The following is a 22,674-nucleotide window of genomic DNA, read 5'->3' as shown; positions in this document are numbered from 1 at the left end:
TCTCCTTCATGTAAAAATCAAAATTTTTTTGCTAGAAAATTAGTCAGAACCCCCAAACATTATATATATATTTTTAGCAGACATCATAGGGAATAAAATGGCAGTCATTGCAACTTTTTTTCTCGCACGGTATTTGCGCAATCATTTTTCAAACACCTTTTTTGGAAAAAAAAAAACGGTTTCATGAATTAAAAAATAACAAAACAGTAAAGTTAGCCCAATTTTTTTGTATAATGTGAAAGATGATGTTACGCCGAGTAAATAGATACCCAACATATCACGCTTTAAAATTTTGCACACTCATGGAATAGCGCCAAACTTCGGTACTTTAAAATCTCCATAGGCGACGCTTTACATTTTTTTACAGGTTACTATTTTCGAGTTACAGAGGAGGTCTAGTGCTAGAATTGTTACACACTCTCTAATGCACGCGACGATACCTCACATGTGGGGTTTGAACGGCGTTTACATATGTGGGCGGGACTTGCATGTGTGTTCGCTTTTGCGCGCAAGCTACCGGGGATAGGGGCGTTTTAAAAAAAAAATCTTTTATTTTTATTTTACTTATTTTTTTTATTTTTACACTTTTATTCCTATTACAAGGAATGTAAACATCCCTTGTAATAGGAATCAGTGTGACAGGTCCTCTCCTCCAGGCTTACAAGCATGAAATCGGGGAAAAAACATTCACCGATCTCACACCGACAGCCGCGATTGCGGCTTTGTTTACTTCCGGGTACCGGGCATGACGTCATAACGTTGCGCCTGGGCCTCCGACGGTCATAGAGATGACTGGTGACCATCTAGTCACCAGTCACCTCTATGCTTCCCCAGCCAGCACCGGCCGATTTTCTCTCCGGGCCCCCGATGGCACGGGAGAGCCCGGAGAAGAACCGGATGGCGGCGGGAGGGGGGGTGCCGCTTTGATCGTTCTTATTGTGCACAGAATCGGCGGCTGAAGACGGTGATATCTGAATGATGCCTGTAGCTGCAGGCATCATTCAGATATCACCGCACAAAGCCAAGGACGTATATTCTCGTACTGCGGTGGGCAAGTGGTTAAATTAAAGAGGTATCACAGAGACAGTATGTGAAAGGAAATCTCCCCAGCGAGTGACAGAGGCAGAAAAAGAAACTTGGAAAAATTTGACACCATTGTTAAAAAAATAAAATAATGGCCAAGGTTAATCTTCAAGAAAGCTGACAATAATAGCACAGCTTAAAGAAGAGAAGAGATGAGCTCAGCCCACCCCACCCAGAAGTGACATTTCAGTTATGGGGTAATCTAGGATGAGTCATCATTAGTTATTTATATCTCTAAATAGTCTCCAATAATGAGAATATGTTTTCACGCAGCTCAGAGTTCAGAAAGTAAAATCTCCGCAAAAAGCACTGCTCATAGTGGACAATAAGTTAATGGACCTCCTCATAATTGCTATGGCATACATGTACAAGCCTAGGAACCCAATCACAGTGATCTGGTCACCTGAAATTCTGACCAGGAAACTGTTGGCGGTTTATCTCTCCAACTTCTACCAAGACCTGAAACATCAGCTTTGAGGCTCGGCTCACATCGGTGCGATGGTGGAAACCCTGTAAATCCACTGTGGGTTCCCGAATTGCACCTGACTCGTAGGCAGTTCACACAACTGCTGGGCGTGTCAATAGTTAATGACACCCCCAGATCGGTTTGCATATCATAGTGTGAAATGTCAATTCAGACAGGAATCGGATCGCATGGGTGTGAACACCCATGTGATCTGATTCTGGTGCGGACCAAAAAAAAGGTCCTGCCCTACTTTGGTCCAAATGCAATGCCAATTCAGCCATGCAATCTGTATGGCTGAATTTGCATCGCACAGACAGCGCATGTGATTTGCATAGCAGTGTGGTGCGAATCACATGCGATGTAGGACAGTGCAGCAGTGTGAACCCAGCCTTAATAAATAACCTTTAATAACACTACAGTTAATGTTGCAAATTTCCTAATGAAATTCCATGTAAAACTGTGCTCTACTCTCTTATTATTCTTGCCATAGTGCTTAAATACCGGTAGTTTGTCCATGTCTTGTCGGTATATAGTGTGGTTTTCCTATCATTTGTAAAAATGATTCTCCATAGCTAGCCTTTACTATGTGCTACCTGTAGAAAAACACAGAGGACCATCTGCACCATATAACTTGGATGAGTTCAGTACATACACTTTTTCTGCCAAAATGTAAATCTGTTTTCCTTCTAACTTCCAGCTACAAGAAAGGAGGAGTTGCCTCGGGATTCAAACATGTGGAGACAAACATGTACAATATTCGACGTCTGCTTCACGTCAAGGGCAGAAAAAACGTCACAGCTACAGAGGTGTGTGTCTAATATGTTCTGTATATCCTTGTCACATAGTTCAGGCATGACAGAGCGTGTCTAAAAGAAATGTCTTTGTTGCTCATGGAAACTAACTAGCTATGTCCATACCAACCAGTCATATCACTGCCTATAGAGAGATATTGTATGCTAACCAGTTGGAGTGAATGATTAAAATAGGATCCCCAAAGGGTCTGGTCATTAAAAATTTTATGATACCATAATAAGGGTCCCTGTCAGTGGGGCTTTGTTTGAAGCAGATCTGTTTTGCATTGCCATACAAGTCTAGGGGAATTCAAACCAAGTTTGAATTCCCGCGCCGATTTAACTGCGCATGCGCCGCCGGCGAAAAAGCCCAGTGCGCATGCTCCAAATGACGTCGCTAGCCGCCTGTTTTTGGCGGCTAGGTTACTTACGGCCATCCGTATTCCCGACGTACTTACGCAAACGACGTAACAAATTTAAAACTCGGCGCGGGAACGTCGGCCATACTTAACATTAGCTACCCCTCATATTAGCAGGGGTAGCTCTCCGCCGGAAAAAGCCGAACACAAACGACGTTGAAAAAGAGCGACGGGCGGGCGTACGGACGTGAATCGGCGGTTCTCCTCATTTGCATATGCAACGTTTAAAAAAAAGCGACGACACCTAGCGGCCGGCGGGAGATTACAGCCTAAGATTCGACTGGTGTAAGTCACTTGAATCAGTCGCATAGCTCCGACCGTGGGATCTCACAGATCCAAACGTCGGCTCTCACAGATACGACGGCGGATCAGGAGATCCGCCGTCGTATCTCTTGATGAATCTGCCCCACAGTATCTCACAAAAGTAAGTCCACCCCTCACATTTTTGTAAATATGAAATCAGCATCTCCATAAAGCTGGTCAGCAGAGGGAAGCATGAAGTGCTCTAGAATTTCCTGGTAGAAGGCTGTGCTGACTTTGGACTTGATAAAACACAGTGGATTAACACCAGCAGATGACATGTCTCCCCAAATCATCACCGACTGTGGAAACGTCACACTGGACCTCATGCAACTTGGATTCTGTGCCTCTCCACTCTTCCACCAGACTCTAGGACCTTGGGCCCGGATTCAGATACATTTGCGTATGTTTCGGCGGGCGTAGCGTATCTCAGATACACTACGCCGCCGTAACTTAGGGCGCAAGTTCCGTATTCAGAAAGAACTTGCGCCCTAAGTTACGGTGGCGTAGTGTAAATGTGTCGGCGTAAGCCCGCCTAATTCAAATTTGGCTGGTAGTGGGCGTGTTTTATGTTAAACTATCATGACCCCACGTAATTGACGCTGTTTTCGAACGGTGCAACGATGCTCGAAATCACGTCGCAAATAGTCAATAGTCAAATAGTCAATGCTTTCGACGTGAACGTAACTTACGTACAGCCCTATTCACGGACGACTTACGCAAATGACGTAAAATACGACGCTGTTCGTACGTTTCCGACGTCCATACCTAACATGACTTACCCCTGCTTTATGAGGGGTAACTTTACACCGGAAAAAGCCTTATGTAAACGACGTAAAAAAATGCGCCGGGCGGACGTACGTTTCTGAATCGGCGTATCTAGCTAATTTACATATTCTACACGGAAGCGCCACCTAGCGTCCATCGTAAATATGCAACTAAGATACAACGGCGTAAGAGACTTACGCCGGTCGGATCTTAGGGAAATCTATGCGTAACTGATTCTAATGCCCCGTACACACCATCACTTTATGTGATGAAAAAAAATGACGTTTTTAAAAACGTCACTTTAATTGACTGTGTGTGGGGGAAAACGTCGTTTTATGTCTTCTAAAAAACGACCAAAAAAAATTGAAGCATGCTTCAATTTTATGTGTCGTTTTTCAAAACGTCAACTTTTACTTCACAGAAATTGACCGTGTGTAGCAAAAAACGTCGTTTAAAACGACGTTTTTTCACCCGCGCATGCCCAGAAGCTACTTATGAAGCGAGCTTCAATGGAAAAAGTGGTGAGAACGTAACCTCGCTTTGCTAGAACATTGTGAGAAAAACGATGGTGTGTAGGCAACTTCGTCTTTGAAAATTGAAGTTTCAAAAACGTCATTTTTTACTTCACAGAAAATGTCGTTTTTTTTCATCACATAAAGTGATGGTGTGTACGGGGCATAAGAATCAGGCATATAGATACGACCCCGCACACTCAGAGTTACCACAGCGTATCTGGAGATACGCCGTCGTAACTCGTATCTGAATCCGGGCCTTAATTTCCAAATAAAATGCAAAATTTACTTTCATCTGAAAAGAGGACCTTGGACCACTGAGCAACAGTCCAGTGCTTTTTCTCCTTAGCCCAGGTAAGACGGTTCTGACATCTGACGGTTCAGAAGTGGTTTGACAGAAGGACAGTTGTAGCCCATGTCCTGGATACGTCTGTGTGTGGCAGGGATGGACTGGCCATAGGGACTACAGGGAGTTTCCCGGTGGGCCGATGGCTCAGTGGGCCATTTTTTAAAACAAAGATGCTGCTTGGAGGACTTTTTTTAATGCCCTGGCAGCGCCCCAGTGTGAAAGCACTCAGGCTTTCACACTGGGACTGCAGCGGAAGCATTTTTCAGTCACTTTACAGGCGCTATTTTTAGCCCAAAAGCGCCTAAAAACGCCTTAGTGTAAAAAGGGGTCCTACACTCACCCCCTCTCTTTTACACTCACTCTCTTTTTCTTACACTTACCCCCCTCTCTCACCCCCTTTCCCTCAACCCTCCCTCTCTCTCTCACCCTCTCATGATATACAATAATGGATGTAGAGGCCTTTTGGTAAGCGTGATTTTTCGCGGGGGTGGGGGCAGCATTTTATTGAATTAAAGTGGGCCGGTCTGTATGAAGTCCAGGGCCAAATTTTTGTCCCAGTCCAACCCTGGTGTGTGGTGGCTCTTGAAGCACTGACACCAGCCATAGTCTACTCCTTGTGAATCTCCCCCAAACTCTTGAATGGCCTTTGCTTCACAATCCTCTCAAGGCTGCGGTTATCCCTGTTGCTTGTGCACCTTTTTCTACCACACTTTTTTCTTCCACCAAACTTTCCATTAATATGCTTGGTTACAGCACTCTGTGAACAGCCAGCTTCTTTAGCAATGACCTTTTGTGACTGTCTTCTGGACAACTGTCAAGTCAGCAGTCTTCCCTGTGATTGTGTAACATACTGAACCAGACTGAGAGACCATATAAAGGTTTAGGAAACCTTAAGCCCAGGTTCACATTGAGGGCAGGTCTGAAATCGTGCAAGTTCAGCCGAACTTGCACGTTTTCAAACGGGCATTTCAGTCCGAATTCGGGGGCGATTTGACAGACAACTGTGCGGTTCATTAAAATTTAAAAAAAAAAAACTTATTGAAATATATCACTGTGTGTGTGTAATGAATCTATATGATAAATGAGTTTCTCTTTTTGAATTGAAATACTGAAATAAATTAACTTTTTGACCTGTATATGCACCTGTATATACAGTGAGGGCAAAAAGTATTTGATCCCCTGCTGATATTGTATGTTTGCCCACTGACAAAGAAATTATCGGTCTATAATTTTAATGGTAGGTTCATTTTAACAGTGACAGACAGAATAATAACAAAAAAATCCAGAAAAACAGTAAAAAAAAGTATTCGCAAAACATGACTTAGGCCCCGTACACACGAGAGGATCGATCCGCTGAAATTAATCCGCGGATCGGTTTCAGCGGATAGATCCGCTGGTGTGTACGATCCAGCGGATATTTATCCGCGGATATATTTCGGGCCGACCGATTTCCAGCGGATAAAAATTTCTTAGCATGCTAAGAAATCTATCCGCTGGAATCGGCTCCAGCGGATCGATCCGGTGGTCTGTACAGACTCACCGGATCGATCCGTCCGAACCCATCCCTCGCATGCGTCGTAATGATTCGACGCATGCGTGGAATTCCTTATATGACAGCGTCGCGCACGTCGCCGCGTCATCATCGCGGCAACGGCGCGACACGTCATCGCGATGGGAATTCGGCGCGGATTTCGATCCGATGGTGTGTACACTCCATCGGATCAAAATCCTCAGAGGATTTATCCGCGGAAACGGTCCGGAGGACCGTATCCGTGGATAAATCCTATCGTGTGTACTAGGCATTAGTACTTGGTGCCAAAACCCTTGTTGTCAAACACAGAGGTCAGGCGTTTCTTGTAGTTGGCCACCAGGTTTGTACACATCTCAGGAGGGATTTTGTCCCACTCCTCTTTACAGATCCCCTCCAAGTCATTAAGATTTTGAGGCTGACCTTTAGTAACTCGAACCTTCAGCTCCCTTCACATATTTTCTATGGCATTAAGGTCTGGAGACTGGCTAGGCCACTCCAGGACCTTAATGTGCTTCTTTTTGAGCTACTCATTTGTTGCCTTGGCCATGTGTTTTGAGTCATTGCCATGCTGGAATACTCATCCATGACCCATTTTCAATGCCCTGGCTGAGGGAAGGAGATTCCCACCCAATATTTCACAGTACATGGCCCTGTCCATTGTGCCTTTGATACAGTGAAGTTGTCCTGTTCCCTTAGCAGAAAAACACCCCCAAAGTTGAATGTTTTCACCTTGAAGCTTGATGGTGGGGATGGTGTTCTTGGGGTCATAGGCAGCATTCCCCCTGCTCCAAACACAGTGGCCCAGATTCAGGTAGATTCGCGCAATATTTGCGTGGGCAAAGAGCAAAAAATTTTCTCTGCGCCCATGCAAATATTGCGCTTTGCCCGCGATTCACGGAGCAGTTGCTCCGTAAATTGCGCGGGCGATATGCTAAACAGCCGGGCGTAAGGCTGCCTAATGTAAATGATCCCGCCGGGGGCGGGAATCATTTAAATTAGGCGCGCTCCCGCGCCGAGCGAACAGCGCATGCTCCGTCGGGAAACTTTCCCGACGTGCATTGCGGCAAATGACGTCGCAAGGACGTCATTTGCTTCTAAGTGAACGTGAATGGCGTCCAGTGCCATTCACGGTTCACTTACGTAAACGACGTGAAATTTAAATTTCACGAGCGGGAAGCGCAGCTATACTTTAGCATTGGTTGCGCCTGCTATTAGCAGGAGCAGCCTTATGCTAAAGTCGCCGTACGGAAACTCCGTACCTTGCGTGCGCAGGGCCCGCGCAACTTTTGTGAATCGGTGGTAGTATGCAATTTGCATACTATACGCCGATCACAATGGCCGCGCCCCCTAGCGGCCAACGCAAGAATGCAGCCTGGGATGTGAAGGCATAAGGAGGCTTATGTCTGTCACATCCTAGGCTGCAGTCGGTGTAACGAGGTTCCTGAATCAGGAGCACTCGTTACACCGGAGCAAGTAAGCCCTTGCGCCGCGCAACCTATGGTTGCGCGGGCGCAAGTGCTTCTTGAATCTGGCCCAGTGAGTTGAGTTGATGCCAAAGAGCTTGATTTTGGTCTCATCTGACCACAACACTTTTACCCAGTTCTCCTCTGAAACATTCAGATGTTCATTAGCAAACTTTGGACGGGACTTTGTATGTGCTTTCTTGAGCAGGGGGGACCTTGGGGGCACTGCAGGATTTCAGTCCTTCACGGCGTAGTGTGTTACCAATTGTTTTCTTGGTGACTATGGTTCCGGCCGCCTTGAAACCATTGACAAGATTCTCCTGTGTAGTTCTGGAATGATCCCTTACTGTTCTCATGATCATTGAAACTCCAGAGGGTGAGATCTTGCATGGAGCCCCAGACCGAGGGAGATTGACAGTTATTTTGTGTTTCTTTTATTTGCTTATAATCAAACCAACTATTGTCACCCTCTCACCAAGCTGCTTGGCAATGGTCTTGTAGCCCATTCCAGACATGTGTAGGTCTACAATCTTGTCCCTGACATCCTTGGACAGTTCTTTGGTCTTGGCCATGGTGGAGAATTTGGAATATGATTGATTCGCTTCTGTGGACAGGTGTTTTTCATACAAACCCACCATTAAAATTATAGACTGATCATTTTGTTGTTAGTGCCAAAACGTCCAAAATCAGCAAATGATCAAATACTTTTTTCCCTCACTGTATACACTATATATGTATATGCTTTTTTACTTGTCAAAAGATTGTTTTTCTGACCATCCAGTCCTGAGAATCTGTCAGACAAGACAGACACGATGACCTGCCATTTCTTTACTGCAGCTACTGTAAGCAGTACAGCTTGGTCACCTCCCTGCCCCTAGCCTGCAATTAGACAATGAACTAGCAACAGCATATTGCTTAGCATAGCAGCCTGCTCTCTCCTGATTGGCTCCTAGCTCTATAAAATTACTGAGTAAGTTTCAGGTATTTAGACTAGTCACATTTAAAAATAATTTAAATTAATTTGAATTAATATACCAAAGCGCTAGTTGGTGTTGCTGTTATACCTTCTTTGAGTTTGACTTTCTATAGGAACTCTGGTCTAACTGAAAAGTGTGATATTGTTTTAGGGTGAGGAACAGTTAAATCAAAAACGAAAACCAATCCAGGAAAAAATAGGGGGAGCTCCTATTGTATGATGAAAATTTAGCTTTTATGGGGGCATGTTGGGGGAAAGAATTAATCTGTTTGCAGTGTTTTTTTTTTTTTTTTTTAATAAGGGTGTTATTTTACATGGCCATTAGAGATACTGATACTGTATGGCATAAAACTGTGCTTTGTCCATGTAGTGTATGCCCCCTTCCCTCCCTGATCTGCTCAGTGCCACAAACCAAAGAAATTACCCAATTATGGCAACACCTGTTAAAGAGTATTGCGGGTCATATGTGTAGCACCCTCTAGTGTGCTACTAGAATAGTGCAGACATATTTATTGACTCATCATGGTAAAATGAGTCTTGAATCTGGGTTTATTGCAGGTCAGACTGGATACAGACATGTTTCATGTGCCTCCCCCTGATTCTGGAAGTTTGGAGAAACTTCTAGAAGTTAGTGGGCAGAGGCCAGGAAGGTTGATCTGCATACTTAGGGGAGCTTGGCCAATTCTCAGGCAGTGGGCCTGGCAGGGTGACTGAGCCAGTCCTTAAATATGGATGAGCCATGCCAGAAAGGAAGCCGGGTGGAAGATACAGTGCCGAGAAGACTTTCGGTGGCCCTAGAAGGGAATCCCTGGTCTGAGGAGGGCTCTGTCTCGGACTGGAGCTCAGGCTGGCTTGGGAGGATCCTGACAGCAGTGTAGTTTAAAAGGAATTTTACCTTTTAAGCAACGGGAACAAGGAGGACAGTGTGAGTACATCAGCACATTCAGGGACCTACTAGGGGAGAGACTGTCAAATGTAGCAAGCCGTTCTGGAAGACAGTGTTGTGCTTAAATCTTTCCTTTTCCTTGCCCTGGGAGATCTTCGGAGCAGCTGGGTGGGTTGGTGGAGAAGCAGCCAGGTGGGTTAGTAGTTCCTGCAGATAGTAGAGCTAGGATCAGTGTCTACAGTATAGTTGGAGATACTCCGGTATGCAACCTACAACACTTTGTGCTACTTTCTACGGGACTAAGAGTTCTTGTGTTTGGATGCAAGCGGAGATTGCGTGTTGCGTGGCTGTGCAGGAGTAGGGGAAGTAGCAGCCCCTGCAGGGGTAGTGCTACATATGTCTGATTCCATTTGAAAGCACTCTGCCAATCAGTTATATAACAGAGGAAGTACATAACCCTGTGCAAGCTACAATGTCAAAGACCCTTGGCCTGCACAGAGATTTCCTTCACTCCCAGTGGTTGAATGAAGCGATGGGAAAGTAAAATGCAGGTTGGTACCGTATAGAAATACCACGTGGCAGTTGGAAATCAAAATCTTCAGATTTATGAATGTTTGACCACTGTGTACAGTATGAGGCCTTCTTTAGGAATATAATTAATATTTAATTTCCTCCAGGATATCAAAAAAATATTGTTTGCATTTCAAAGAACTCAAGTTACTTCGTTTGTGGATTTCATGCACAAGTGTTGGTAACAATACAGGTATTGTTCCATTTTTGCAATGCGCTGTACAGAAATCCTTTGTGGAAATAACCTTTCTAATGTGTTTATCTATTCAGTGGGATGTTGACTACAGTATCATGTTTGTTTTAGCAAGGGCACGAGCTCCAGATCGGCTTCAATTCATCCTCTGTTATATTGGCTTTATTTCATGTTATGTTTAAGATTCTGAGCAGCCTAGCTACCACTTACAGGGATGCTTTTGAGAACATATTGCTGAATAGATAACTGAATAATTATTTGGCAAATCGGTAAAATGATGAAGACCTTAAAGTAGAACTGAAGGCAAAATGTTTCTTTAATTTTTTATAGAGTAAGAGCTTGTTTAGTACATCACTGGTGAATCGCACTTCAGAGGGCAATTGACAGGCAGTAGGGTGGCTTTAAGTTACCTCCTCACTGCCTGTTGTATCTCCTAAAAGCCAGCATTGCACATAGTTGTGGGGTGGTTGCAGCGTGACCCCATTCACTTGAATGGGTCACATTCAGCGGGTGGTACTGCATGCCAACCGTGACAGGGTTTTAATTATTGGCATGGACATGAAGCAAGGCATTGCACATTTTTTACTTTTATAAATGCTCACCTCATTGCTTATTATCGAGAATGAGCTAGTGACCTGCACTGCAAACCTCAGAAGTGCCATCCTGAACCTCCAGCTCAGAGGCTTGAGCAGTGCACATATAATCCAGGTCCCCTGTACTACTAGCCTCAAACATAAAGAGGATCTTGTGAGAAAAGCAATTCAAAACCCAACTTTTGACTGCACAATCCCTCCAGAAAGATCTGGCAGACACTGGAGTTGTGGTACACTATTCCACTATAAAGAGATACTTGTACAAATATGGTCTTCATGGAAGAGTCATCAGAAGAAAACCTCTTCTACATCCTCACCACAAAAATCAGCATTTGAACTTTGCAAATGAACATATAGACAAGCCTGATGCATTTTGGAAACAGGTTCTGTGGACCGATGAGGTTAAAATACAACTTCTTGGCCGGAATGAGCAAAGGTACGTTTGGAGAAGAAAGGGCACAGAATTTAATGAAAAGAACCTCTATCCAACTGTTAAGCATGGGGGTGGATCAATCATGCTTTGGGGTTGTATTGCAGCCAGTGGCACAGGGAACACGAGTAGAAGGAAAAATGCATTCAATAAAATTTCAGAAAATTGTGGATGGTAACTTGATGCCATCTGTGAAAAAGCTGAAGTTAAAGAGAGGATGGCTTCTACAAATGGATAATGATCCTAAACACACCTCAAAATCCACGGGGATTACATCAAGAGGCGTAAACTGAAGGTTTTGCCATGGCCTTCACAATCTCCTGACCTCAACATAATTGAAAATCTATGGATAGACCTTAAAAGAGCAGTGCGTTAGAGACAGCCCAGAAATCTCAAAGAACTGGAATACTTTTGTAAGGAAGAATGGGCAAAGATACCTCAAACAAGAATTGAAAGACTCTTGGCTGGCTACAAAAAGCGTTTACAAGCTGTGATACTTGCCAAAGGGGGCAGTACAAGATATTAACTCTGCAGGGTGCCCAAACTTTTGCAGACGCCATTTTTTTGTTTTCTGTAATTTTGAAAGTGTAAATGATGGAAATAAAATGTAACTTTTTTTGACATATTATAAGAATGTCTAATCTGTAATTTGATGCCTTTTGGAGATTGTTCCATCTTTCCTTGGCTTCGTTATGCACATTAATACAAATTTTTACCTGGGGTGCCCAAACTTTCGATCCCCACTGTAACTGGGTGTATGGAGGGTTTACATCCACTTTAACCATTTACTACTGTATCCAAAATGAAGAAGAAAAGTTTTGAATATAACATTTTGTAAAATATTGATAGCAGAAAGATAGAAAGAGAAAGATTTATGCATGAATATGCCAGGAAGATTTTAGATCTCTATGTTTTCTGTAAATGTTGAATTGTGGGGAGAAATATGTTTCCTTTCGCAATTCCTGTCAATTCCCCTCTATTTCTCTTCTGGTGATAACCTAAAATGTGGGATTTTTTTTTTTGCTTTCAGTAATAACAGTAAACAAATAATGACAAATAGAGGGGGTGAACGGGGGCACAGACAGCAATAAAGACCCCACAAATACTCTAAGGCCCCATACACACCATAGAATCCATCCGCAGATAAATCCCAGCAAATGGGTTTCAGCGGATAGATCCTATGGTGTGTACACGCCAGCGGATCTTTTTCCGCGGATATATCTCCCCTGGGATGGATTCCAGCAGATCGAATATTTGCTGACATGCACAACATATCCATCTGCTGGAGTCCATCCCAACGGATGGATCCGCTGGTCTGTACAGACTCACCGAATCCATCCGTCCGAAGGGATCCCCCGCATGCGTCGCAATGATTCAACGCATGCGTGGAATTCCTTATATGACAGCGTCGCGCACGTCGCCGCGTCATAATCGCGGCGACGGCGCGACACGTCATCGCCAGAGGATTTCGGCGCGGATTTCAATGCGATGGTGAGTACACTCCATCGCAGAGAAATCTGCTTAAATCCTCGAGAGGATTTATCCGCGGAAACGGTCCGCTGGACCGTATCCGCGGATAAATCCTCCCGTGTGTATGGGGCCTAATACCTCTCTATCCTATCCAAAAGTATCAACAAAAAAAGTTTTGCCTTCAGTTATACTTTTGGTTATTGGTTTGAAGATTTTAAATTGTAGGAATGACTTATTGTAGAATTCTGACATAATTAAATCTGAATTGTTTTTCTCTCTCTCCTAGGTTGATATGTCATGGAACAGTTTTAACAAAGGGGATGTATTCCTGCTTGACCTGGGAAAAGTTATCATCCAATGGAATGGGCCAGAAAGTAACAAGACGGAGAGAATACGGGTCAGTCAAAACACTATGGATTCAAATTGTTTTGGAAATGATGACATTTTAGCAGGGTCTATTTTTTTTTTAACTAATATTAATAATATACCAAAGAAAGATTAGTTCCAGTATTTTTCATTATGTTTAAATATATGTACACCCTAATTGAATGACATTTCATTTTCAAAAGTTCTGTGTATTATAACAACTTCCTTTCTAAAACAAAATACTTTGCAGCCACTTCTTGTCTATACAGTGCTTGAAAAAGTATTCATACCCCTTGACATTTTTCCAAATGTTATCATGTTACAACATCATGTTACAACCATAAAATGTAAATGTATTTTATTGGGATTTTAGGTGATAGAACAACACAAAGAGCTAGATTCAGGTAGCTCGGCGCGTAGCGGATCGAATATACGCTACGCCGACGGCGCACACAGAGCAGTATTCACAAAGCACTCGCCCCGTACCTTGCCGCGGCGTAGCGTAATATGGTCGGCGTAAGCCCGCATAATTCAAAGTAGGTAGGTAGTGGGCGTGCTACATTTAAATAAACCGTGACCCCATGTAAATGAAGGGTCGATCGAACGGCGCATGCGCGCGCATGCTCAGAATCACGTCGCATATACTCCCTAAGATACGTTGGCTCAATGCTTTCGACGTGAACGTAGCCTACGCCCAGCCCCATTCCCGTACGACTTACGTAGACGACGTCAAATTCAACGGCTGTTCCGGAGGATTGTTTGTGTGGAGGATTTTACACCTGGCTGTGAGGCAGCTACCTCAGACTGGGAAGGCTGATTCCACCCAACATTGTTCAAGTCAATATAATCAGTATTGTGTCTTTCCTGCTACACAGAGGATCAGCACATACCCAGCCACTGATTGGGACTATCACTATGGTTTTGTTATATGTTTGTTTAACACAATTGCACTACCATTTGTACTGTTGAAGTAAGTTTCACACCATTTGAGTTAATTTTCAGCACATAATACTTTATTCACATATATATTTTTGGTTGGTTACCTTTTTATATGCTGCGATTATTATTTGGTTATTTTTTTTGGTGTCATATATTTAAGTATTTAGCAGCGCTGTAGTACTTTTATATTTTATAGGGTATGGACTGCACCTTACACCCCTAATCATTTCTAGCATAATTTTTAAAATGAAGATAGCTTTGTGATTAACTTTAAATTGTACAGGTCAGACCATTCCGATAAATGTTACTACAGCTAATGCTACTACTACTAAAATCATGAATGCTAATACTGGTAATATTACAGCTTCTCTTACTACCACTACAATTACTGTATTTATTGGTGTATAACACTCACTTTTTTACCCTGGAAATAGAGGGTAAAGTGTGCCTGCGTGTTATACGCAGGGGGCTATTGAAAGTTTTTTCCCTGAATCTTCCCTCTTTAAAGTTGGGGTGCGTGTTATACGCCGATAAATACGGTACTTGTTCTACTACCACTACTATGGAGTTTATTTACTAAAACTGGAGAGTGCAAAATCTGGTGCAGCTGTGCATGATAGCCAATCCGTTTCTAACTTCTACTTGTATAATTAAGCTTTGTTAAAAAAAGAAGCTGATTGGTTTCTATGCAGAGTCGCACCAGATTTTGCACTCTCCAGTTTTAGTAAATCAACCCCATTGTCTACTCCTAGTATCACTATTGTGTCTGAAAATTACTATCGACCTACTGCTATTACTGTTATAATATTGTATTCTACATGATTTGTGGAATTTGCTAAATCAAATATACATGTTGTAATAGAATTTGTTCTTTTTTTCCAGGCCTGCTCCTTGGCACAGAGTATTAGAGATGATGAGAGGGGAGGAAGAGCACAGATTGGGATTATAGACAATGAGCAGGATTCCCCTGACCTGATGCAGATTATGACAGCTGTTCTGGGACCCAGACATGGCGAACTGAAAGACGCTGTTCCGGATGAGAAGCCAGATGAGCAACAAAAGTCAAATGTCAGACTCTACCAGTAAGTCACAAGCACTACCCATATATACCAATATGATCCTTAAGCCTCGTACACACAATCAGTTTTTCCGCGGACAAAGCGTCAGACTTTTTTCCAAAGGGCGTTGGCCAGGAACTTGTTTTGCATACAAATGGCACACAATTTTTGGCCAAAAAACACGAACGTACTTCGTGTTTTTTCAGCTCTTTAGCGCCACCCTTTGGGCATCTTCTGCTAATGTTGGGTTTGGTGAGCATTGCTTCCGAGCATGCGTGTTTGTACTTCAGACTGTTGTCCGCGGAAAGTTTTAAAGCCTGCCATCCAACATTTGTCCATGGAAAATCGAACAATTGTCAGATGGAGCATACAAACGGGTGGATTTTAGGCCAACAGTCTGTCAACACACAATTCCGTTGAAAAATCTGATCGTGTGTACGAGGCTTAAGAGATAGAAGCAGAAATCAGAGGGTTATTATAGAATCCCAAAATGTGTTATTCTAAACCCTCAAATCCGCTTTTAGATCAACATACTATAAATCTACTTTAATGGCATTTGTGACCTAAATAAAGTAAATGAATGCTTACTTTGTGCAACATTTTTCAGAAAGATTACATTGCAGGTCAAGAAAATGTACTGAATATTCAATTTAAACTCCAAAAACACACAGCTATTGTTGTGAATAACATAATATACAGTTACTTTGCATAAGTATGATGTCATGCATTTCTGTTGCTATCTGTAAATTGTGACAAACAATAAAATGTTTAATAGTACATGCATAAATACTTGCTGAAATAACAGGATTACCACTTATCATAATTGCTAAAAATTACACACAGTTAGCCAGAAGCAAATAAAATGAATGGGTGAGCACAGCATGGTCTGAAGAAAGATAAGTACACTCAGACCCACCTGTGGAGGGGAAGGTACAGTTGGTGTTGAAAACATGGTCAGTACACCCTTTTTAAGCATAAGCAGACATAACCTTATTGTTTACTGTATTGCTGTGTGTACGTATACAAGCAGATACTTACACCTATTTATTTTATGTTACTATTTTTTGCATTAGCTAGGCTTTTCTGCTGTACCTAAGAAATTATCAAATTCCCTCTAATTACACCTAATTTAGTCTTTTACATTACTCTGATTGAACCCCCATCTGGTATCTAAATCGTCCCTCCTTAAATAGTTGGCCTTACATTGTCACTTGTTTGACATCTTCCGATGTTGAAGGGAAGTAAGTATGATATGCCTTTCATCTGCTGCATTAAGTTTCATTGGCCGACCACTGCGTTTACAGTCCTCAATGTTGTCCTCTTATTTGGGCTTCTTCAAAAGAGCATGAATAGCACATCTTGAAACTGCTTAGAAATCTTTGCCTGGGAGAGACCTGTTGATGCAGTATAGCTACCTTGTGTCTTATTGATGTACTCAGTCTTGCCATTGTGTATGACCTGTGACATGAAACTGTATTCCACAACCTCCCCTTAATAGCAGAGTTTGGCTGTTCCTCGCCCAGTTTTAAGCCTCCGCTCCTACACTGCTGTTTCTGTTTCAATTAATTAGTGTGTTTCAACCTATGTATAAAATAGATGATCATTTGCATCTGCTTTGTGCAATTGGTTAATCATACACCTGACTGCTGATTTTGTAAATTAATAAATAAAATATATATTTTTTATAAGCATTCTTACTTTACAGAATTTAATTCACACCTGCCGTAAACTTTTGCACAGTACTGTATATACAGTATATATATATATATATATATATATATATATATATATATATATATATATATATATATATATATATACACACATTTTTATCAATGTATTGTAGCAGTTTTTAAATCTAAAATTATTTTGTTACAGTGTTTTTGAAAAAGACGGGGATTTGGTAGTACAAGAAATTGCAACAAAACCTCTAACCCAGGATTTGCTGCAGCACCAGGTAAGTGGGCTTGAAGCAAAACTGTGTGGTCATATGGACTAATTTTGATTAGCTTTTGGACTAAATTTGGACTAGCTTTGTGTTAACATGTTTTAGTCTCTTGCAACATGGTGCCAGTCACTCATAAGTCTTTTGTAACATGATGGCATTTAATCACTCTCTTGTGACATGACAATGGTTGCTCATAGCCTCTGGTAACATTCTTGTGGTCTCTGACAATTCCTGGTAACATATCAGCAGTCATTCATTGGCTCTTGTAGCATGGAAGCTGTCTCTAGATGTATATTGTAACATGGCAGAGTTGGCTCCCTCACCTGCACCAATATACAATTAGGAAAATATCTTGAAGAAATCATTAAATCGTACCGTAATTATACCCATTACGACACCATCATGTGACCTACGTATACTTCATTCTACAGGACTGCCACATCCTGGATCAAGGAGGAGTAAAGATTTTTGTCTGGAGAGGTAAAGATTCCAGTGTTGAAGAGAAGAAGGCAGCTTTCAGCCGAGCAGTAGTAAGTCATTCAATCCAGGAATGAGCCCTTCACTGTATGTAATATCGATATCTATATTTAATTAAAGGATTCAAGATCATATACAACCATAGAAGAGGATATTTGCTGTACCATATTTAATGGATGATCTTATTTAAAGTCACTACGATGGGGTGAAGTAGGTTTGAAGCTTGTTCTATCAGGCAATTGGACAAACAGGCCCCAAAGATTGCAGGGAGTAATAATAGTTGAAGTGTTACATTTCGCAAAGGTTTTTAGTTTTGAACCTTTGTAAAAATTATACGTGATTCTCGCTAATGATTACGGCTTAATCTACAATAGACCCCCTGATTATTATCATGGGATTGTATTGGCAGCCAGGCAAAACCAGATTTTCATGGTGCACTGCCAGGTTGATTGAAGTCTGCTTCCCAGGCAGGACCAGTGTAAATACTTAGCAACTGCAAAGGAGTGTCAGGACAGGAAAAGGGATGGTTGGGACATTTAAAGATTTGGGTGGTTATAACGGGAACCCAGGTATGTGGCATGAGGTTGTGGTACTTTAGAGTGCAGTGAAAGCTGTCAGGGAGGGGGTAGAAGAGTATGTGAGAGGCTCTGGGGAAAACATAGTTAGTCAGGTTGAAAAAAGACACCAAAGTCCATCCAGTTCAACCATAAAAATAAAAAAAATAAAAAATATCGTACAATACCATATACCCAATTCTATACCCACAACTGATCCAGAGGAAGGCGAAAAACCCCAGCAGCGCACAATCCAATTTGCTACAGCAGGGGAAAAAATTCCGTCCTGATCCCCCGAGAGGCAATCGGATTTTCCCTGGATCAACCATACCTATAAATGTTAGTGACGATATACCTCGTCTTAGCATTTGTTGTTTTGTGACGATATACCTCTGATTGCTGGGCAACAGTTGTTCAAGTGCTGGGTAAGGAGTGTATTTATGGCAGGCAGGGTTTATGACCAGGAGAGGTGATGAATTGCTGGAAAAGTACGCTCAATAGAAAATAATATTTCACTTATACAAAACATAGAGGTTATACAAAATGTGTGCACTCAGTCAACCCCATGTCCAGATTTATATCACAGGAGCCTACAAACATATAATCCTTGGTTCCCAAACTAAAACCTTTCTGCCAGGATCACCACATTGGCACATTTACATATTCTTGTTTTACTGGTTCCATCCTGGCTTAGAATAGTATAACAATGTTTAACTAATCTTATACGAGATAGCTGTAGTTCTATTGATAACAGAAAAGATAAAATTGCTAATACATATACAGGGAAAGATACCCCTGCTACCTAAAGGCACAGGCCTACTGTAGCTATTAATACATCTGGATCTGATCAACCCAAATTCCCAAAAATTAGAAATAAAGCAGTATGATGACCTGTGACTCTACACACATTTCTTAACACATATCAAACTCATACATGACTGGCATGCAAAACTGCTGGACATAGGCGTGCGCACAGGGTGTGCCAGGTGTGCCCAGGCACACCCTAATCACCCTGAGCAGCACAGATTCCCCTACTGCCCTGGCTCCCATTTCCCCCCCCCCCCGCAGCGCTGGCAGCTTCCCTCCTCTCCTATCGGGGGTTGCTGCTGGGATGTTTTAGGAGTGGGGTAGGGGTCAGTAAATATGTAATTTATTGGCCCCTTCTATATTGAACATTGTGAGTGATTGGTAGTATGTGTTTGGGCTTTGGGGTGCACACCCTAATGCAATAGGCTGCACACACCTATGTTACTGGATTTTGATGTCATTGGGCTGGTGCACATCATAGCAATATTTTAATATACTACATTTTGATATTTACTAAATGATGTTTATTATTTATTACTTGTAGGGCTTTATCCAAGCCAAAGGATACCCTGCTACTACTAATGTGGAGGTTGTGAATGACGGAGCCGAATCTGCCATGTTCAAACAATTATTTCAGAACTGGAGGGATTTTGGAGAGATACAAGGACTTGGAAAGGCATACAGCTTGGGGAAGATTGGTATGATTTTTTACAAGTTAACAAACATTTCAGAAAAATCTTTACATCTACATATGCAAAGGATTTACTAAAACTGAAGCACACGGACTCTGGTGAAGCTGTGCATAGTAACCAATCAGCTTCTAACGTCATCTTGTTAAGTTAAAGAGTAACTGCAGTCTGCTCACATAATTTGTAATAAAAACATCTTTGACATTCTAAAGCTTCCCTCCAACCACTTTGCATATTTTTTTATATATACTGCGATTCTGTACTTGCCAATATCAAAGTGAGTTTCGCCATTTAAGACAATGGAAACGAAAATAATTTGTTCCGCATTGACTTCAATGGCATGCAATACTGCATGCGGCCAGAGGTGTGGGGGCCAGAGAACCTCGGAAACAGCCGGAAAGGCCAGAGGACAGCTCGGCTAAGATGATTGGCGCTGTTCGGCTCTGTTCGGCTCCAGGCCCTCCCCCACCTTAGACCAAACGCGATACTGCACACCGCTTTGGCCTCAATCCTGCTCGTTTTGTGAGACAACACATACAAACCGAGTTAGGATTTTTAAAAATACAGCGCTCGTATTGCGAAACGCTTGTTAACTGCATTACTCGCAATCCGAGGTTCCACTGTACTGGCAGAAAAAAAATGTTTTACTATCCAAAGATAAAACAACAATGGCAGAAGATTTAATAGATCGAAAGATGAAAAAATGACTGAAGTTCCACTTTAACCACTTGCCGCCCGCCAATGACATATTGACGTCGGCAAAGTGGTTGTAGAATCCTGACCGGACGTCATATGACGTCCTCAGGATTCTCAGCCGCTGAGGGGGCGCGCATCGCGGCGATCGTTGTTGCGGGGTGTCAGTCTGACACCCCGCAACACCGATCTCGGTAAAGAGTCTCTCACGGAGACTCTTTACCACGTGATCAGCCGTGTCCAACCACGGCTGATCACGATGTAAACAGGAAGAGCCGTCGATGGCTCTTCCTCCCTCGCGTCTGACAGACGCGAGTAGAGGAGAGCCGATCGGCGGCTCTCCTGACAGGGGGGGTTCGCGCTGATTGTTTATCAGCGCAGCCCCCCCTCGGATCGCCACATGGACCACCAGGAATGCCCACCAGGGAAGGGCAAAACAAAAAAAAAAGTAAAAAAAACAAAAAAAAAAAGTCTGAAAAAAAAAATGGGAAAAAAAAAGATGCAAGAAAAAAAAGATGCCAATCAGTGCCCACAAATGGGCACTGACTGGCAACAAGTAAATCAGTGGCGTCCCACAGTGTCCATCAGTGCCACCCCACAGTGTCCATCAGTGCCACCCCACAGTGTCCATCAGTGCCACCCCACAGTGCCCATCAGTGCCACCCCACAGTGCCCATCTGTGCCACCCCACAGTGCCCATCTGTGCCACTCCACAGTGCCCATCTGTGCCGCCTATGAGTGCCCAGTGCCGCCCATGAGTGCCCATCAGTGCCGCCCATGAGTGCCCATCAGTGCCGCCCATGAGTGCCCATCAGTGCCGCCTATGTGTGCCCATCAGTGCCGCATGCCAGCGCCGCCAATCAGTGCCACCTCATCTGTGCCCGTCAGTACTACCTCGTCGATGTCCATCAGTGCCATCTCATCTGTGCCCATCAGTGCCACCATATCAGTGCCCGTAATTGAAAGAGAAAACTTACTTATTTACAAAAAAATTACCGAAAAAAATAAAAACGTAATTTTTTTCAAAATTTTCGGTCTTTTTTTAGTTGTTGCGCAAAAAAAAAAAAACGCAGAGGTGATCAAATACCACCAAAAGAAAGCTCTATTTGTGGGAAAAAAAGGACGCCAATTTTGTTTGGGTACAGTGTAGCATGACCGCGCAATTGCCATTCAAAGTGCGACAGTGCTGAAAGCTGAAAATTGGCTTGGGCGGGAAGGTGTATACGTGCCCTGTATGGAAGTGGTTAAGCTTTGACAATAAAACCTGGGAGCTGATTGGTAATTATGCACAGCTGCACCAGATTCTGTATGCACCAGTTTTAGTAAATCTTCCCCTTTGTTTTATTTATGGATGGAGATATTGAAAATTTAGGGTAGAGATTTAGGATGGAGATGATGACTACGCATTGCATAATCTGTTTTCTAAGAACAAAAGATGATCAGGACAGCCGCACTCCAATCCAACGTGTCTTTAATGTAAAAAAATGGAAACAGGCACTGAAAGTCACAGCAATGGAACCTAGGACAGCTGACGCGTTTCACACTAACTTTAGTGTTTACTCATAGCTGATAATCAGCTATGAGTAAACACTAAAGTTAGTGTGGAACGCGTCAGCTGTCCTAGGTTCCGTTGCTGTAACTTGTAGTGCCTGTTTCCAGTTTTTTACATTAAAGACACGTTGGATTGGAGTGCGGCTGTCCTGATCATCTTTTGTTCTTAATTGCCATGTGCATTGCTAGCACCCTCAGTTCCTGAGAAGAAGATTTGCACCCAACAAGACCTGCCTGGAGCGGCGATCTCTGTCTCTTTATAATCTGTTTTCTGTTGGTGTATTCTAAAGGCAACTTTAATGTTTTCAGCCAAGGTGGATCAAGTTAAATTTGACATTAACCAGTTGTACGCCAGACCAGAGTTAGCAGCAGAACAGAGGATGGTGGATGATGCTTCTGGGAATGTGCAGGTGAGTCAGAAATTCATGGGCGAGCATCATTAGTAGTGAACTTCGGTAGAAAATAACTCATGTGAATCCTATATGGGTGTCTTTAGAGCTTAGAAAATAAAAAATCCGGCCTTCTACCTATTACATGATTCCAAAATTTCAGTTAAGAGATATAAGGAATGTATAGTATGTCATTTTCTGAATGTGGCCAAAGTATGTATCCCCATTACCTGGAAGCAAACACAACCTCCATCAGTGGGACTTTAGCTTAAGAGGGTGGAGGAATTGAATAGAATGGAAGACTTGATATGGACAGCCTAACAGAAACAAGAGACTTAGGGGCAGATCCACAAAGCGAGTACGCCGGCGTATCTACTAATACGCCGGCGTACTTTCAAATTTC

General features: G+C 42.7%; 1 protein-coding gene across 1 annotated transcript in view; it reads left to right on the top strand.

Moving 5' to 3' along the window:
* VILL (villin like) overlaps positions 1-22,674 on the top strand; it is a 119,069-nt gene that overhangs the window by 65,491 nt on the left and 30,904 nt on the right. Inside the window, exons 5-11 of the mRNA XM_040352794.1 lie at positions 2,247-2,355; positions 13,087-13,197; positions 14,988-15,187; positions 17,042-17,120; positions 17,543-17,641; positions 19,494-19,647; positions 22,192-22,292. Coding sequence (XP_040208728.1) covers positions 2,247-2,355; positions 13,087-13,197; positions 14,988-15,187; positions 17,042-17,120; positions 17,543-17,641; positions 19,494-19,647; positions 22,192-22,292 — 853 coding nt within the window. The remainder of the gene's footprint in view (positions 1-2,246; positions 2,356-13,086; positions 13,198-14,987; positions 15,188-17,041; positions 17,121-17,542; positions 17,642-19,493; positions 19,648-22,191; positions 22,293-22,674) is intronic.

Source organism: Rana temporaria, chromosome 5 (assembly GCF_905171775.1).
Source record: "Rana temporaria chromosome 5, aRanTem1.1, whole genome shotgun sequence".
Taxonomy (NCBI): domain Eukaryota; kingdom Metazoa; phylum Chordata; class Amphibia; order Anura; family Ranidae; genus Rana; species Rana temporaria.
Note: the sequence above shows the minus strand (reverse complement) of the source record. Positions and strands in the feature narration are given on the sequence as shown.